The sequence below is a fragment of the Bos grunniens genome, chromosome 10, assembly GCF_055505025.1.
Source record: "Bos grunniens cultivar Pamir isolate PY7600 chromosome 10, Bosgru_T2T1.0, whole genome shotgun sequence".
NCBI classification, from domain to species: domain Eukaryota; kingdom Metazoa; phylum Chordata; class Mammalia; order Artiodactyla; family Bovidae; genus Bos; species Bos grunniens.
Window position 1 is genome coordinate 56,965,721 of NC_141174.1, and position 18,590 is coordinate 56,984,310.

The 18,590-nt window shown below is 38.5% G+C and overlaps 1 protein-coding gene across 13 annotated transcripts in view; it reads left to right on the top strand.

Moving 5' to 3' along the window:
* Positions 1–18,590, top strand: part of USP3 (ubiquitin specific peptidase 3) — a 137,893-nt gene that overhangs the window by 103,543 nt on the left and 15,760 nt on the right. For 11 of the 13 annotated variants that reach the window (XM_086321438.1, XM_086321431.1, XM_086321429.1 and 8 more), the window contains 2 exons: positions 214–320; positions 498–578. In XM_086321438.1, the coding sequence (XP_086177564.1) occupies positions 214–320; positions 498–578 (188 nt within the window). Of the gene's footprint in view, positions 1–213; positions 321–497; positions 579–11,596; positions 13,982–18,590 lie in introns of those variants that run through there. The other 2 variants (XM_086321441.1, XM_086321440.1) reach the window with 2 other exon arrangements.

Consider the following 18,590-nt stretch of genomic DNA (forward strand, 5'->3'; position numbering starts at 1 on the left):
TATTATAGAAAGTAGTGGCATTGGGAGCGGGGTCGGAGGAAGGCCAGTGGCTTAAACCTTTTATTTGGTATACATCTATTTAGCTTTTAAGCTTTTGTGTTATTCTGTAATTTAAATTATATATCCCCCAAAGGGAGTGGGGAGTGACCTAGAGGAGCTTTTACATATATTTTAGTGTTTTACTGAGATATTTTCCTATGTGATTTTCTTTAGAAATGGAGCATCTACGGTTGTCACAGCTATATTCGGAGGCATTCTCCAAAATGAAGTTAACTGTCTCATATGTGGGACAGAATCTAGAAAGTTTGATCCATTCCTAGGTAAGACATATTTGGCATGTGATGATATGATACTGTATTAAAATAATAACTGCAATGTTTCCTTTGAAAGCTAAGACAGTAAAGAGATAAATCCTTAAAAATACATCATTTTTGGAAATTATTTTTTGTGTGGTTATATATTCCTTTAACAGTTCTGTTTTCCTATTTCCTTTTAAGACCTTTCATTAGATATTCCAAGTCAGTTCAGAAATAAGCGCTCTAAGAATCAAGAAAATGGACCAACTTGTTCATTACGAGGTAAAGATACTTTAATGTTCTGGAATTTCTTCCCCTACCCTGAAATAGCTGAATAATACATATATAAGCTTCAGCTAGAAGTGCTGTGTTGTTGATTGTTGTAATGAATTTGTGCTATAACTTAAGTCAAACTTGAATGTCTCTTCCTGTCCAAAAAAATTGTTTAGCAAGAATACCTGCCAGAGGTATTGACCTGCTGTCAAGTGTACAATATTTCTTACCTTTCTGTTTTTATTTTGTATTGGCATGTAGTCGATTAATAATGTTGTGATAGTTTCAGGTGGGCAGCAAAGGGACGCAGCCATGCATACATGCATATGTATCCATTCTGCTCTAGACTCTTCTGTCTTCTTTTTAATAATTGTAAATCTAGCACAAAACTTTCTTCTGATCTAATGAAATAGAGTTTATTCTATGGCTGTTCCCCTAGTATCCAGAGGGAGAAAGAACCTCAGAAAAACTTTATAAATTGTGGTGTCATTTACTCTTTTGTATGACTGGTAATTTGAGAGCTCTCGATGATGACAACTGTTGGCTAAGCCTGAGGCCTTGCTTTTAATTGGAAAATTAAAATTCACATTTAAGAGATTTTTGAACAAATTTTTTCCTTCCTGAGTATTACCTACTTTAGTCAAGGCAAAAGGCCTGTCCTTGATCAACCACTAAAATGACTATTCTTTTCAGTCAGAGAAAGAAGAAACTAGGATAGGAAAAAAAAACGGATCTAGTATGTGTGCTGTCATTAAGGACCTCTACACTGAAGGCAAATAACAACGTTATACCCTGAAGGGCATGTTCACCAAAAGTAACTCTTTTTTGTCCTTTAACAGTTTTAGGTAATATTGTCATGATTTATATACATATTATGTAATCTTTTCTTACAGAAGAAGGTTCTGTTGGTCTAAAACCGCACTGTCCAACATGCAGACCACAAAGTCACATGTGCCTATTAAAATGTAATCAAAATTTAAAACTCAGGTGCTCAGTAGCCATATGTGGCAGGTGGTCAGCACAGATGCAGAACATTTCCACTACTGCAGAAAGTTCCAGCATGGACAGTGCTGCTCTAGAATCAAATTATTCAGCAAAATGTATATGAAGACACTCTGTAGATACTTTTAGTTTGTTCTCCATCTATCTGACATTGTTGTCTGTCTTTTTTGAACAAGAGAATGGAATAAATTTAAGGAAGCCCCATTCATGCCACTTCCCCCTAAAATATGTGGCTACAGTATGTTTCTCTAAAACTGTTTCTGGCCTGTTTGAAATTAAGAAAATATCACAGTTTACTTGATAGCAAATGTCAGACCATCTTCCCTGTATATTTACAGCATGTGAATTCAGGCTAATTTAAGCATAAAACAAACATTATTTGATAATTCAGAGAGGAAATCAATGAAAATTTTAAAGGAATTAGCCTTAAACTATATAATCTAAATTAGACTGAATTCATCTTAAAATTTCAATAAGAACACTAATATTAATGTTATTCCTCAGTGTGTATATATTTGAATAATATTTCCTCATGTTTAACAACACTGATTTAGTCCAGATGATTTTTGACTTCAAGACACAGAGACACTCATTTGCTCATGTTTCTGTCCTTCTTTTCCTCAGTGCTGATTCCTCCCACCCCTCCTGAATTGGTCACATCCTTGGTTCTTATTGCTTTCTATAACATTTCAATTAAACTTATCCCAGAATGCTCTGAGACATTTTTGTTTCTGGGGACCATCCAGAAGTGTGTATGACACAGCTTACACAGGTGGTTATAAGCTGTACTTACTACAAACAAGAGAAGTGACAAGTTGCATTTGCCTCACATCCCAAATAGAATTTTTCTTGGCACAGACTCACTGAAATCTGATACAGATTGGTATTAGCATCATGTTTCCAGTATTCTCAACTGACTTTCCTTTGAATCCTCACACTTTTGATTTTTATTTTATTAAAAGAGCTTACTGTCAGCTTCAGAATTTCTAAACCATGCAGTATCTGTGAAACACAACAAAACGAGATTTTCAAATGATGCTGGTAATTTTCAAGAAGGTGTAAAGGACCCAGAAGGCTAGAAAAATTTCAAGATGAAAAAGCACCTTATTTCAGAAACTTTCATAAGGTAACCGAATTGTACAGTGGAGACACAGCAGCACACAGTGGCATTGTCTTTCATGATGAACCATCAAAGACATCTGTCTGTGAGTCAGGGCTCAACTTCTGCTTAAGAAGGAGGAGGAGGCAGGAGACAAGACGGTGGAGTAGGACATGAGCTCACCTCCTTGCACAAAAACACCAGAATTACAACTGATTGCTGAATAGCCATTGACAAAAAAGGACTCAAAGCCACCAAAAAAGATATTCTACACCCAAAGAAGTCACAGTGAGATGGTAGGAATGCTTCTGTTTTATAATCAACTCCCATATCTGGTGGGAGGGTGACCCACAAACTAGAAAATAAACATATCACAGAGACTGTCCCGTAAGAAGTGAGAGTTCTGAGCCCCACATCAGGCTCCCCAGCCTGGGGGTCTGCAATCAGGAGAAAGAGCCTCCAGAGCGTTTGGCTTTGAAAACCAGTCGGGCTTGACTGTAGGAGCTCCACAGGACTGAGGGGAACAAGAGACTCCACTCTTGGAGGGTGCACACGAGGTTTCACATGCACTGGGACCCAGGGCAAAGCAGTGACTCCATAGGAGTATGGGCTAGACCTACCTTTGGGTCTTAAGAGGGGGTCCTGGGGAGGCGGGGGTCAGCTGTGGCTCACTGTAGAGGCAAGGACAGTGGTAGTGAACACCCCAGGGAAGGCTCATTATTGTGAGCTCTCCCAGAGGTGGCCATTTTGGCACCTGGCTCCACCCAACAGCCACCCATAAACACATCACTTGACACAGCCCTGCCTATTAGAGGGACAAATCCCAGCTCTACCCACCAGTGGGCAAGTACCAGTCCCTGGACCAAACTCACCCACCAAGGGGAAGGCACCAGAACCAAGGAGAATTATAGTCCTGCAGCTTGGAAAATAGAGACCACAGGTGCATAAAATTAGATACAATGAGATGGCAGAGAAATATGTTCTAGATGAAGGAATAAGATGATAAAACCCAAGAACAACTAAGCGGAATGAAGATAAGCAATCTCCGGGAAGAAAAATTTAGAGTAATAATAGTAAAGAAGATCCAAGATCTCAGGAAAAGAATGAAGGCATAGACTGAGGGGATACAATAAAGAGCTAGATGCTTTAAAGAACAGAGATGAACAATAACTGACATGAAAAATACAGTAGATGGAATCAATAGTAGAATAAATGAGGCAGATGAAAAAATGAGCTGGACACCAGATTGCTGGAAATCACTGCTGTGGAACAGAATTAAGAAAAGAAATGTGGACAGTCCAAGAGACTTCTGGGACAGCATTAAATGTACCAGCGTTTGCATTATAGGGGTCCCAGAAGGAGAAGAAAGGGCCTGAGAAAGTATTTGAAGAGATAATCGCCAAAAAATTCCCTAAGGAGAGGAAACGCACACTCAAGTCCAAGAAGTGCGGACTCTCATACAGGAAAATCCAATGAGGAACACATTAAGACACACATTAGTCAAACTGACAAAAATTAGAAAATATTAAAAGCAACTAGGGAATTCCTGTCTGGTTATCAGCTGATTTTTTTTTTTTTTTTAAGCAGAAACTCTGCAGGCCAGAAGGGAGTGGCATGATATATTTAAAGTGACAAAGGGAAAAACACACAACCAAGAATACTCTACCCAGAAAGGCTCTTGCTTAGCTTTGACAGAGAAATCAAAAGCTTTACAGACAAGCAAAAGCTAAAAGAACTCAGCACACCCAATTCATCTTTACAACAAATAGGAAAGGAACTTTTCTAGACAGAAAAGTTAAGGCCACAACTGAAAATGAGAAAATTACTAATGGGAAAGTTCACTGGGAAAGGCAACCACACAGTGAAAGTAGGAAATCAATCACACACAAATATCAAGACCAGCAATGGTGAGGAGAGTACACATGCATTTGAAATTAAGAGGCTGGCAACTTAATCTTATACATATATATATATATATATAGACTGCTATATCAAAACCTCATGGTAATTGCAAGCCAAAAACTTATAAGATACACGCTCACAAAAAGAAAAAGTAACCCAAACCCAACACCAAAGATATTCATCAGGTCACAAGGGAAGGGAAGAAAAAAGACCTACAAAAACAAATCCAAAACAATTAACAAAATGGCCTTAAGAACATATATATTGATAATTACCTTAAATGTAAACAGGTTAAATGCTTCATTCAGAAGACACAGATTGGCTGAATGGATATAGAAACAAGACACACACATATATGCTGTCCTCAAGAGACCCACCTCAGATCTAATGACACATACAAACTGAAAGGGGATGGAGAAAGGTATTCCATACAAATGAAAATCAAAGAAAGCTGGAATAGCAATACTCATATCAGGCAAAATCAACTTTAAAATAAAAAATGTTACGAGAGACAAAAAAGGACAGTACAAAATAATCAGGATTAATCCAAGAAGATATAACAATTGTAAACATGCACCCAGCATAGCATTTGTCTTACACATTGAGGAACAGTCATAAAAGGAGAAATGGACAGTAACACAACAACAGTGGGGGACTTTAACACCCCACTTACATCGATGGACAGATCCACACAGAAAATCGATAAGGAAACAGGCCTTAAATGACACATTAGGCCAAATGGACACCACATTACAGAACCTAGGGGACACAGAAAAAGCAATTTTAAGAAGAAAGTTTATAGTAAGACAATCTTACTTCAGAAAACAAGAAAAATCTCAAGTAAACAGTGTAATCTTACAGCTAAAGCAACTAGAGAAAGAAAAACAAAACTCAAAATTAGTAGAAGAAATCATAAAGATCGGAGCAGAAATAAATGGAGACAATGAAAACAGTAGAAAAGATCAGTGAAACTAAAAGTTGGTTCTTTGATTAACCTTTACCAGACACATTAAGGAAAAGAAAGGGAGAGGGCTCAAATCAATAAAATTAGAAATGAAAAACTAAGTTACAGTGGACATCACAGAAATACAAAGGATCACAAGAGACTACCGTAAGCAACTATATGCCAATGAAAGAGACAACTTGGGAGAAGTGGACAGATTCTTAGAAACGTACAACCTTCCAAGACTGAACCAGAAGAAATGTGAACAGGCCTATCCTAAATACTAAAAGTGACACTGTGATTTAAAAACTTCCAATAAACAAAAGTCTAGGGTCAGATGGCTTCACAGGTGAATTCTATCAAACACTTAGAGACGACTTAATATCTATTCTTCTGAAACTATTACAAAATATTAAAGAGTAAGGAACACCGCTAAACTCAGTCGAAAAAGCCACAATCACCCTGATGCCAAAACCAGATAAAGATACCACAAAAAAGAAAATTACAGGCCACTATCACTAATGAACACAGATGCAAAAATTCTCAACAAAATACTAGCAAACTGAATCCAATAATACATTAAAAGGATCCCTAACCATGATCACGTGGGATTTAGCCAGGGATGCAAGGATTTTTCGGTATCTGCAAATCAGTGTGATACGCCACATTAACGCATTGAAGAATAAAAACCCTATGATCATCTCAATAGATTCAGAAAAAGCTTTTGATAAAATTTAACATTCATTTATGATTAAAAAAATAAAGCTCTCCAGAAAGTGGGCATAGAGGGAACCTATATCAACATAATAAAGGCTACATACAACAAACCCACCGCTAACATTACACTCAACAGTGAAAAGCTGAAAGCATTTCCTCTAAGATCAGGAACAAGATGTCCACTCTCACGACTTTTATTCAACATAGTTTTGGAAGTCTTAAGCCACAGCAATCAGAAGGAAAAAAAAATAAAGGGTTCCAAAAGAAGTGTCTGTTCTGAGATGATATGATATAATACCATACATAGGAAATCCTAAAGACATTACCAGAAAACCACTAGAGCTAATCAGTGAATCTGGTAAAGTTGTAAGATACAAAATTAAGACACAGAAATTTCTGGGATTTCTGTATACTAACAATGAAAGGTCAGGAAGAGAAATTAAGGAAACAGTCCCATGTACCGTCAACATCAAAAAGAACAAAATACCTAGGAATAAACCTGCCCAAGAAGGCAAAAGATCTGTACTCAGAAAACTGTAAGACTGATGAAAGAAATCAAAGATGACACAGAGAGATACGCCATGTTCTTGTATTGTAAGAATCAATATAAAAACGACTCTACTACCCAAAGCAATGAATAGATTCAGTGCAATCCGTATCAAATAACCAATAGCATTTTTCACAGAACTAGAACAAAAAAAGTTTACAGTTTGTATGCAAACACAAAAGACTCCGGATAGCCAAAGCAGTCTTGAGAAAGGAAAAAAACAGAGCTGGAGGAATCAGGTTCCCTGACTTCAGACTGTACCTCAACTACAGTAATCAAAATAGTATGGTACTGGCACAAAAACAGAAATACAGATCAATTGGAACAAGATAGGAAGTCCAGAGATAAGCCCACAGACGTATGGTCAACTAATCAGTGACAAAGGAGGCTATACAGTGGAGAAAAGACAGTCTCTTCAATAAGTGATGCTGAGAAAACGACAGCTACGTGTAAAAGAATGAAACTAGAAGATTTTCTAACATTATACACAAAAATAAAATGGATTAATGACCTAAATGTAGGGTTAGATATTATAAAACTCTTAAGAGGAAAACACAGAACACTCTGGCATAAACTGAAACAATATCTTTTTGGATCCACCTCCTATAATAATGAAAATAAAAACAAAAACAAATGGGACCTAATTAAACTTAAAAGCTTTTGCATAGCAAAGGAAACCATAAACAAACCAAAAAAAACAACCCACAGAATGGGAGAAAATATTTGCAAATGAAGCCACCGACAAGGGACTAATCTCCAAAGTATATAAATAGCTCATGTAGCTCAATAACAAAACACCAAACAACCCAATCAAAAGCTTGGCAGTAAATCTAAACAGGCATTTCTCCAAAACAGACATACAGATGGCCAAAATGCACATGAAAATATGCTCAACATCACTATTAGAGAAATGCAAACCAAAACAATGAAGCGGTATTACTTCACACCAGTCAGAACGGCCATCGTCAAAGTCTACAACGGTAAATGCTAGAGAGAGGGTGTGGAGAAAAGGGATCCCTCTTACACTCTTGCTGAGAATGTAAATTGGTACAGCCACTGTGGAGAACTAACTAAAAATAGAACTACCATATATATGATCTAGCAGTCCCACTCCTGTACATATATCCAGAGAAAAGCATAGTTTGAAAATATACGTGCACCCCAGTGTTCACTGCAGCACTGTTTACAATAGCCAAGACATGGAAGCAACCTAGATATCCACTGATAGAAGAATGGATAAAGAAGATGTAGTATATATATACAGTGGAATATCATTAAGCCATAAAAAAGAATGAAATAATGCTATTTGCAGGAACATGTACAGACCTAGAGATCATTATACTAGGTGATGTAAGTCAGATAGGTATCTGCCATGTATCACTTACATGTGGAATAAAAAAAAATACTAAATACAAAACAGAAGTAGAGTCAAATACATAGAAGACAAACTTATGCTTACTAAAGGGGAAAGTAGAGAGAGGGATAAATGAGTTTGGGATTAACAGATACACACTATTATATATAAAATAGATCACCACCAAGGACCTACTGTGTAGCACACTATACTCAGTATTTTGTAATAACCTATAAGAGAAAAGAATCTGAAAAAATATATATGTATGTATAACTGAATCACTTTGCTGTACACCTGAAACTAACACAATATTGTTAATCAGCTATACTTCAATAATAAATAAATAATAACCTTACTGTTAGCTTTAAAACATATATGATAGGGTGTGGTTCTCTTTTTGTTTGCCGTTAATAACAATTAAGGGCACTCTTTTATCTTGAATGGTTCATAGTGTGACTAGTTTTAGTTGAGTGATACACATTTATTTATTAAATGGGAATGGAAATGTGTAAAACTATTGCTTTTACATGCTTAAAAGTCTGCTTGGCTAGTATTTTGCTTTTGTGCTTTTTGGATTTGTAATTGTTAACGTTGTTAGTCACACTCGGTGGTGTCCGACTCTTTGCAACCCCATGGACTGTAGCCTGCCAGGCTCCTCTGTCCATGGAATTCTCCAGGCAAGAATACTGGAGTGGGTTGCCAGGTTAGTTTCCATTTAAAAAGGAACAGTGATGGTGAGAAACATAACTGACATTTGAAATCACGTAATTGAAAGGGTGTATATTGTGAGGCTAACCAGTCCATTCTAAAGGAGATCAGCCCTGGGATTTCTTTGGAAGGACTGATGCTAAAGCTGAAATTCCAATACTTTGGCCACCTCATGCGAAGAGTTGACTCATTGGAAAAGACTCTGATGCTGGGAGGGATTGGGGGCAGGAGGAGAAGGGGATGACAGAGGATGAGATGGCTGGATTGCATCACCGACTCGATGGACGTGAGTCTGAGTGAACTCCGGGAGTTGGTGATGGACAGGGAGACCTGGCGTGCTGCGATTCATGGGGTCGCAAAGAGTCTGACACGACTGAGCGACTGAACTGAACTGAAAATAACATCAGGTCTGAATCGTAACAAAAATATCATCCAAAAGGAAAGAAAATGTAGTTTAATATTACTAATACTGTAAATCAAAGAATCCTAAATAAAATGTTAGCAAGTAGAATCCAGGACTGTCCTAAAACAATAATATATAGAGATCAAGTAGGATTTAGACCAATAATGCAAGACTGATTTAATATTATAAAGTATAATTTATTGGGAGAAGAAAAATCAAAATGCCAAAATAGGTTTTGGTAAAATTCCAAATTCATAACTGATTAAAAGCAGCAAAAGCCCTTTTATCATAGGAATAAACATGTTCTTAACCTGTTGAAGATTATCCATTGAAAGCTATCAGTGATCATCCAGTTAAGAGTGAAGCACTGATAACTTTCCATTACAGTCAGGAATCAGCCAGGAGAACTACTGCTGTGGGACAAGGCAGTAGATAAGGAAGAGAAATAAGAATAAGTAATGACGAGGAAAGACTAAATTCTTACATACCTAGAACATTTCAAAAGAATCAGCTGGAAATTATGAAAGAATGTTTAATACTAGCTATCTCTGGAATACAGGACTGGGCAGGAGACCTGCTTTTTCTAGCACTCAACTTACAAAAATAAACACAGGTATTAATTTAATAAATAAGTTCTTAATCTGGAGCCAAAAAAGTTTAGTAAGATGGCCAAATAGAAAACAGGCAAAAAAAAAAAAAATTAACCTTCTTATGCATAGCAAAAGATCCTATTCACAGTTGTATTCAAAAACTCTAAAGTACTTCAAGATAAATTTATTGAGAAATATGCAAGATGAAAAAATTGTAAAACTTTATAGAAGGACAGAAAAGGCCAGAATAAACAGCTGTGTCATATTCTTGGATGGGAAGACCCAATATGGTAGAGATGTCAGTTTCCCCCCAAATTACTCCCAAAATTCTGATTAGTTCAGAATTTCTTCTACAAGCAGATATTCTTAAGAGGAACTAATATGTTTTAAAACAAAAATAACGGAGCAGGACAGAGATAATGTAACTAGTGTCCTAGAGGCACTAATTTAACAGGTACAAGTTTAGAAAATATGTATATGGGAATTTACTATATGGCAAAGAAGACACTTCAAATTAGTGGAGAAAATAAAGAATTAGTTGTATAAGTGAAAATTTATTGGGAAACATTAATTTCATTCCTAATGTACATGTTTTCCCATTAACTTGAGGCTTTGAGATTTAGTGTGAAAAATAAAAAAGGACATCATAAGAAAACATCTTTATAATTGTAGGAGAGCACTTTCTAAGTATATCACCAAGGCTAGAAATTAATAAATTTAACTGTATAATGGTAAAAGATGCCATAAGCAAAGTGGAAAAGGAGTTAATAAACTTGAAATTAATATTTGTAACATATATATGTATATGTATGTGTATATATATATATATATATATATATATATAAGTACTTGGGCAAATACATGAATAAGAAAGAAATGCAAGACTTTCCTGATGGTCCAGTAGTTAAAAATCTTCCTGCCAATACTTGGGACACAGATTCGATCCCTGGCCTGGGAAGATACCACATTCCACGGGGCAGCTAAGCCTGTGCACCACAGCTAAGCCTGCACTCTGGAGCTCGTACTCTGCAACAAGAGAAGCCACCACAGTGAGAGGCCTGCGTGCCACAACTAGACAAAGCCCCAGTGCAGTCAAAAATAAATTTCAAAAAAAAGAGAAAGAAATGCACGTGGTCAGTTTAACATCTGGAAAAATACTAAGTCTTAATTATATTCAGGAAAGTGTAAGTAAAGCAAAATTGGTCAAGATGATAAATACAGATTACATGCAGTATTAGCGAACGTTTGCTAAAGAGGGAACTCATATACTGGTGTTAGGATCAACAGCTGATCACAACAGTTCGATCCTACAGTTGTTGATTCTACAACTGACCAATAGCTAGGCCACAGAAAGAAAGCTACAGAACACCGTAGAGTCAGACACTGTCTATGGAAGTACGTACACAGAATTATCCCATGAATTCTCCCATTTGTATAAGACTTTTAAAAATGCGTGACTAAAATTCTAGAGCGGTGTGCACCTGTTCACAGTGATTATCTTAGCGGGTGGTGGGATTCAGAAAGAAACGGAGCTATGTTTCATCTCTTTTATATATTTTAACTTATTGTATCACTTTCATGTATTTGCTTTGGGGGAGTAAAACAAAATGTGGATTATTTATGCATACTTCCAAATTACTGCCCTGTTAGATTTATGTAGTACATAAAGTGCTTCAGCAACTTTAACAAACTACTTTCATTTTCTGCTCTCTATAGGATACTATTTAACAGGTCTTTTTTTAAACATTTCTTTTTTTACAAGTCTTAATTTAAATTTTTGGCTGTACCCTGCGGCATGTCGGATCTCGGTTCCTCAGCCAGGGATCAAACCTGTACCCCCTGCATTGGAAGGCAGAGTCTTAACCACTGGACCGCCAGGAAAGTCCCTTTAAAAACAGTTTATATATAATTTGTTAGACTGACACTTGGAAATATTATGCCCTGACGCCTTTAAGAATCTTAAGAGTTTCAGAAGCCACCGTGGCATACACACACACACACACACACTTTTCCTCATGAAATGCAATGAAGTACGAGTGAAAAAGGTAACCAGTTTCCTCAGATCCTTAGTGAAGGTAAGTAGAGAACAACAAAACTTGGCTGAGGTGTGAGTGCTGGATGCCTTGTAGACTGGTCACTGACCGTGTGATTCACATCTATATATGAGCTCTGAGGTGAAATTCACACTCATGCTGCTGCAAAATATTAAAATGGAGTACATTTCAGGGTCATTCAGACTTTTCATATAGTTAAGACATCAAAGCAACTGTCAAATCTATGAATGTCAAGGAGATGTTTCAAACAAAGAAGTCTTTGTATGTTTATTGTAAAATGGGGGGGAAATTCAAAAGAGCACAGAAAAGGAAAGCAAACATCCCTTATAAGCCTATTTCCAGAAATACCATGGTTATGAATATTTTAAAATCTCATTTAAAAACCTTTATAAAAAGGCAGCAGTTGAAGCTTTAGGAATGATTGTGAGTTGTCACTTTTTAACCCATAGAAACCTTGACAGACAGGCCTTAATTTTCCAGATGAGCTAAAGAAGCTTTCTAAAATTCATAGGAAGATAACTGTGGTAGTGGGGGTAGTTTTCCACAAACCTGGCGAGGATTTACAGTGTCATTTATTGAAACTCCTGGAGGCTGGCCCTGGCACAGCAGTCTACTGACCATCGTCTGGGTTTAGCCGCAGGTGTGGGCTTCCTGTGGCGGTTCCAGGGAGAGTTGAGAGAACACAGAGAGGGCTCCTAGAAGCAATTGGGTCACCCTTTTTAAAACTGAGTGTTGTACATGCCAGGCTCAGCTGGTACTGAATTGTCTAATGGGCATTTCATGTCTTCTGTTTCATTTCGGTATATTGTGTATGGCCTCACTTGAAATGGAGGGAACTCTGTACTATTTTGTGCATAAGTTGGCCGTGGGACCACTTCCTTGTCGGTTACCCCATAAGTTTAAGCCTCTCAAAAATTCAAGAGGAATAAAAACACAAAGGAAGAAAATCTTGGAAAGCAAAAAGATGCTGGCGGAGGTTGAAATTATGTCAGGGAGAAGAGAAGGCCCGGAAGGTTGCTGGAGGGAGGGGCTCTGTTTCAGATAAGGAGCAGCTGATGCAGGGCCGAGGCCAGTTGCAGAGGAGGCTCAGGGTGTGCGAGTGGGAAGCGGGCTTGGCCTCCTGGTGGAGGGGGGCTGCCCTGTGGCTGCAGAGGCACCGCCAGTGTGGCAAGGAGGGAAAAACAGGGCAGTCCAGAAGACCTATGCATTTTACATTTTGGTCTCAAAAATGCAAATGAGTTGCTGGGAACCGATATATTCTTTCACTAATCTCAACATTCAGAAGGGTATCAAATTCCTGAAATTAGAGGTTCTAAATAATTATCATAAGACTTTTACAGTGCCTACCTACGAACTCACTAGTATCTCCCTCTGAACAACTGCATGCTTCCATACAGGAAAGTGGTTCCGTGCAGGTTAAATATAGGGGAAAATGCTGCCCCACCATCAAGTTGATTTCTCAGTGTTGCGTGGCTGGGGAGACCTAGAGAAGGGTGTCTTGCTAGCAAATCATAAAAGCAGCTGGTTAATATGGGATAGAGAAGCTGAGTAACCAGGCATCTCAGAGTCATCATTCTTGCCTTCTCTCTTTGTTCATGAAAGTTTTAGGCAGATACTGATTTTCATTTATTTTTTTTTAAAAACTTTTTATTTTAAATGCTGGTAAAATATACATAAAATTTACCACGTTAATAATTTTTAGGTGTACAATTCAGCAGCAGCCAGTAAACTCACAATATTATGCAACCATCACCACTATTTCCAGAACTTTTAAAATCACCCCAAACAGAAAATGTACTAATTAAACAATAACTCCCCATTCCTCTCTCCCAAGCCCTGGTACCTCTGTTCTACTTTCCATGAATCGTACTATTATCCTTCTGTGACTGGTGTATTTCACTTGGCATGATGTTTTCAAGGTTTATTGTTACTGTGGCACGTATCAGAACTGCCCTCCTTTTTAAGGCTAATGCTCCATTGTACATATATACGACGTTTTGTTTATCCATTAATCTGTTGATGTAAACTTGGGTTGCTTTTACCTTTTGGCTATTATGAAAAATGTTGCTGAAAACATAAAGTGTGCAAATATCTGTTTGAGTCCCTGCTTTCAGTTCTTCTGAGAATATACCTAGGAGTAGAACTGCTAGAATATGGTAATTCTTTAATTTTTTGAGGTACTGTCAGATTGTTTTCCACAGTGGCTGTACTGTTCTACATTCCTGCCAGCAATGCATGAGGATTCTAATTCTACATCTTCCAAGACAATAGAAATGAAAACAAAAATAAACAAATGGGATCCAATCAAACTTACAAACCTTTGCACAGCAAAATAAACCAGAAACAAAATGAAAAGACAATCTACAGAATGGGAGAAAATATTTCCAAACAATGTGACCGACAAGGGATTAATCTCCAAAATATACAGACAGTTTATACAACTCAACAACAAAAGCAATTCAACAGAAAAATGGGCAGACAGTGTAAATAGACACTTCTCCAAAGAAGAAACACAAATGGCCAACAGGCACATGGAAAGATATTCAACATCACTAATTATTAGAGAAATGCAAGTCAAAACTACAGTGAGGTACCACCTCACACAGGTCAGAATGGCCATCATTAGAAACCCTGCAAATAACAAATGCTGGAGAGGGTATGGAGAAAAGGGAATAATCCTCCTATACTGTTGGGAATGTAAGTTGGTGTAGCCACTAGGGAAAATAGTATGGAATATTCACAGAAAACTAAAAATAGAATTGCTGTATGGTCCAGCAATCCCACTCGTGGACACATATCCAGACAAAACTCTAATCCAAAAAGATGCGTGCACCCCTATTCACAGCAGCACTGCTCACAACAGCCAAGATGTGGAAATAACCTAAATGGTCATTGAGAGATGAATGGATGAGGAAGATGTGGTACATATACACAACAGAATACCACCCAGACATAAAAATGAATGGAATAATGCCATTTGCAGTGACATAGATGAGATCATTTTAAGTGAAGTAAGCCAGAAAGAGAAAGACAAATGATACATGGTATCACTCATGTGGAATCTAAAATAGGACACAGACGAACCTATCTGTGAAATAGACTCACAGAGCACAGACCTGTGGCTGCCAAGGGGGCGAAAGCAGGGGGAAGGATGGAGTGGGACGCTGGGGTTATCAGGTACAAAGCTATTGTATACAGAATGGGTAAACACTAAGGTCCTAATGTACAGGACAGATAACTATATATTCAACACTCTATGATAAGCCATAATGGAAAAGCATTTTTAAAAAGAATATATATATATATATATAAAACTGAATCACTTTGTTATACAGCAGAAATTAATACAACATTGCAAATCAACTATACTTCAATTTAAAAGAAAAAAGAATGCATGGGGGAGGGTTCCAACTCAAGACGGTGACACAGGAAGATCCTGAGCTTACCTCCTTCCATGGATGTACAAATCTCCAGCTACGTATGGAACAATTTGCTTTGAAAAAACCCTAAAAACTAACAGAGACTCCTGCAGGTTGGGCAAGTAAGAAAGAAACCAGATTGTAGTGGGTAGGAGAGGCTGAGACATAATCTCACCATAAGCCCTCACCCAGAGCTTCTTTCTAAGGAGGGAAGGGTTTGAAACCCACCCAGGCACCCCAACTTTTAAGACCCGCACCTGGGAGGTGAGGCCTCAAAATACCTAGCTTTGAACACTAGCAGGGCTTGCATCCACCAGGCCCACGAGACGTGGAAGTGGCTCCTAAAGGGCTCAGGCACAGGCTCTCATCTTAGGGCTCCACACTGAAGCAGCCATTTGAAAAGCACCAGACTCGCCTCTGAAGCTTATCTGCTGGTCTTAAAGCATCAGCCTGAGAGGCAGGGGCCTGCTGGGATTCCCCCTAGGGATGGAGGCTGGAAGGTACCCCCTTCATGCTCTTCTGCCTTGGTAAACCCTGCAGATGCCATGTTTTGTATGTGGTTTTTGTTTGTTTGGGGGGTGCCACCTTTATAGTCTGTTTCTGTTGGGCTCCAGCCAGCAGGCACCATCTTGAGGCTGTCCTCTGCCACTCTCCAGAGCACCAGCATCTCTTGGAGGGGACTTTTACATGTGTCAGCTCCCACCCAGGGATGCCCCTTGATCACCTGGCATGCATTCCTGGGCCCCGTGAGACTATTAACAGTGGAGAGACAGTTCTTGGCCAACTGCCATCCCCACAGCATTGCACAGAAACAGAAAACAGACTGAAATCCACCCAGTCTTGAGACTGCTTGTGCGGGAGCCTTGGCCTGAGGGGCAGGCTTCCAATCTGGCACAGTCCTAGGGGTCGACAAAGTTGCTGTCAGGGAATGGAGGCCAGTGGATACAACGTTTGTGCTCACCTTCAGCCTTGCCCTAGCTCACCAGTATCTTCCAGCAAGAGGCTTACACCCTTGTCTGGCCCTCAGGTTTTTGTAGGTGCTTTCAGGGGACACCTTTATATCACCTGACTCTGGTGGCCAGCAGGGGTCATGCTCACAGGTCCCACAGGACTGTAACCAGTGGAGCAACAGCTCTTAAACAACCATCCCCCTCTAGGCACAAGAAGCAACGGACTAGGAGCTCAGCCTTTCTTTGAAAAAGGCCTATTAGCACATCATCATAGGTGCAGCATATGAAGGGTAGGCTTTTAATTAAACACACATCTAAGGCTCACAATAATCCTTTCCAGAGACTGTGGACGGTGAGTGAGGTCTTCTCTTGCCGTGCCCCACAGCTCCAGTATCTCCTGGAGGGCAGCTTTCACACACATCTGCTGCTCCTTTTTTTATGGCTGCAGCCTATGGGATGCCCCTTGATTGCCTTCTCCAGAGGCCCGGGGAGGGGGGCGGGGAGGGCTTGGGTTCCTTGGTCACACAGGACTGTAACAATGTAGGCCACCACCCCCAGGGCGCTTTGCAGACAGCCGACTAAAACACACCCAAGTCTTCCTGTGAAATAGGCCAATCTCCCTATCCTAGAGCTTTGGCCTGAGGGGCAGGCTTCTGGTTTGACATAATATCTAGGGGCTTACAGAAATCCTCTCAGGAAACATAGGCCATGGAGGCCATCTCATAGATCACTGGTATCTTCTAGAAAAGTTTATACCCTCATCTGGACCCCAATTTTTTGGACTCTGGTGGGAGGGACACCTCTGGATCCCATAGGACTGTATACATTTGCATGCTTTAAAATCTGCTGCCTGAGATTCTTCCCTTTGGGAAAAATGACAGGTCTTGGCATATCGTCAACTCCTGAGAACTATTAACAATAAAATAGGCAGCTGTTTAGACAATCAGAAAGCTCTGAGAGACAGCCAACAGCTAGAGCATGGTTAGGCAGTAAGGTTCATCTCCTACACAAAATCCACTCCTTCAAGACTGGGGAGTTGGCTCTTGTATCTAATGCATAGAGTCAAGCCAAAGGACTATGGTCCAAATGAAAGAACAAGATAAAGCCTCATTAAAAAAAAAAAAAAAACCTTAAATAAACAGATAAGTAGTTGACCTGATAGAGTTCAAAATAATTGTCATAAAGGGGAAGAATGGGTGAACAAACAGAACTTCAACAAAGAGAAAATACAAGTACCAAGTATTGAGGTCACAGAACATTTGCATTACAGAAGTGCCAGAAGGAGTAGAGAGAGGAAGGAGCAGAAAACTTAACTTTGAAGACATAATTGCTGAAAATGCCCCTAATCTGGGGAAGAAAACTTGACATCCAGATCCAGGGAGCCCAGGGAGTTCCAAAAATACTGAACCCAAAGTAATTCACCAAGACACATTATAATTAAAATGTCAGAAGTTAAAAACAAGGAGAGAATCTTATTTTTCAGCAGACACTTTGCAGGCCAGAAAGGAGTAACACAACATACCTAAAGTGCTGAAAGAAGAAAATTCTATCAAGAATATTCTACCTGGCATATTTATCACTCACAATTGAAGGCAGGATAGAGTTTTCCAGACAGGCAAAAGCTAAAAGAGTTCACCACCACTAAACTGACTTTATAAGAAGTGTTAAAGAAACTTCTTTAAGATGAAAATAAGATGTTTTAATTACAAAAACATACAAAAGTGTAAATCTGTCAAAGGTAAATATATAGTAAAAGGAGTGGATTCATCACTTATAAAACTAGTATGAAGGTTAAAAGAAAGAAGTAGTAAAAATAACCATAACTGCAATAAATAACTGTTAAGGGATACACAGTATAAAAGGATGTGACTTAAAATATGGGCAATAAGAAATTTAGAATGTGTTTTAATGTATTATCAACTTAAAATAGATTGTTATAAAGTTGTAACTCTTTCATATGTAAGCCTCCTGGTAACCACAAAGTAAAAACCTATAGTAAATACACAAAAGATGAGAAAGAAATTTAAGCATACCACTAAAGAAAGCCATCAAACCACAAAGGAAGAGAGCAAGAGGAGAACAGAAGGGAACTATTATAAAACAGCCAGAAAACAATTAAGAAAATAGTAATCGGCAATACCCATCAATAATTATGGTTAATTATGTCAAAAACTAAATGTAAATGTACTAAGTTCTCCGGTCAAGAGACAGAGCAGCTGAATGGGTTAAAAAAACAAGACCCACGTATGTGCTGTCTAGAAGAGACTCACTGCAGATAATAAGGACTCAGAGTGAAAGTAGAAGGATAGAAAAATATACTCCATGCAAATGGA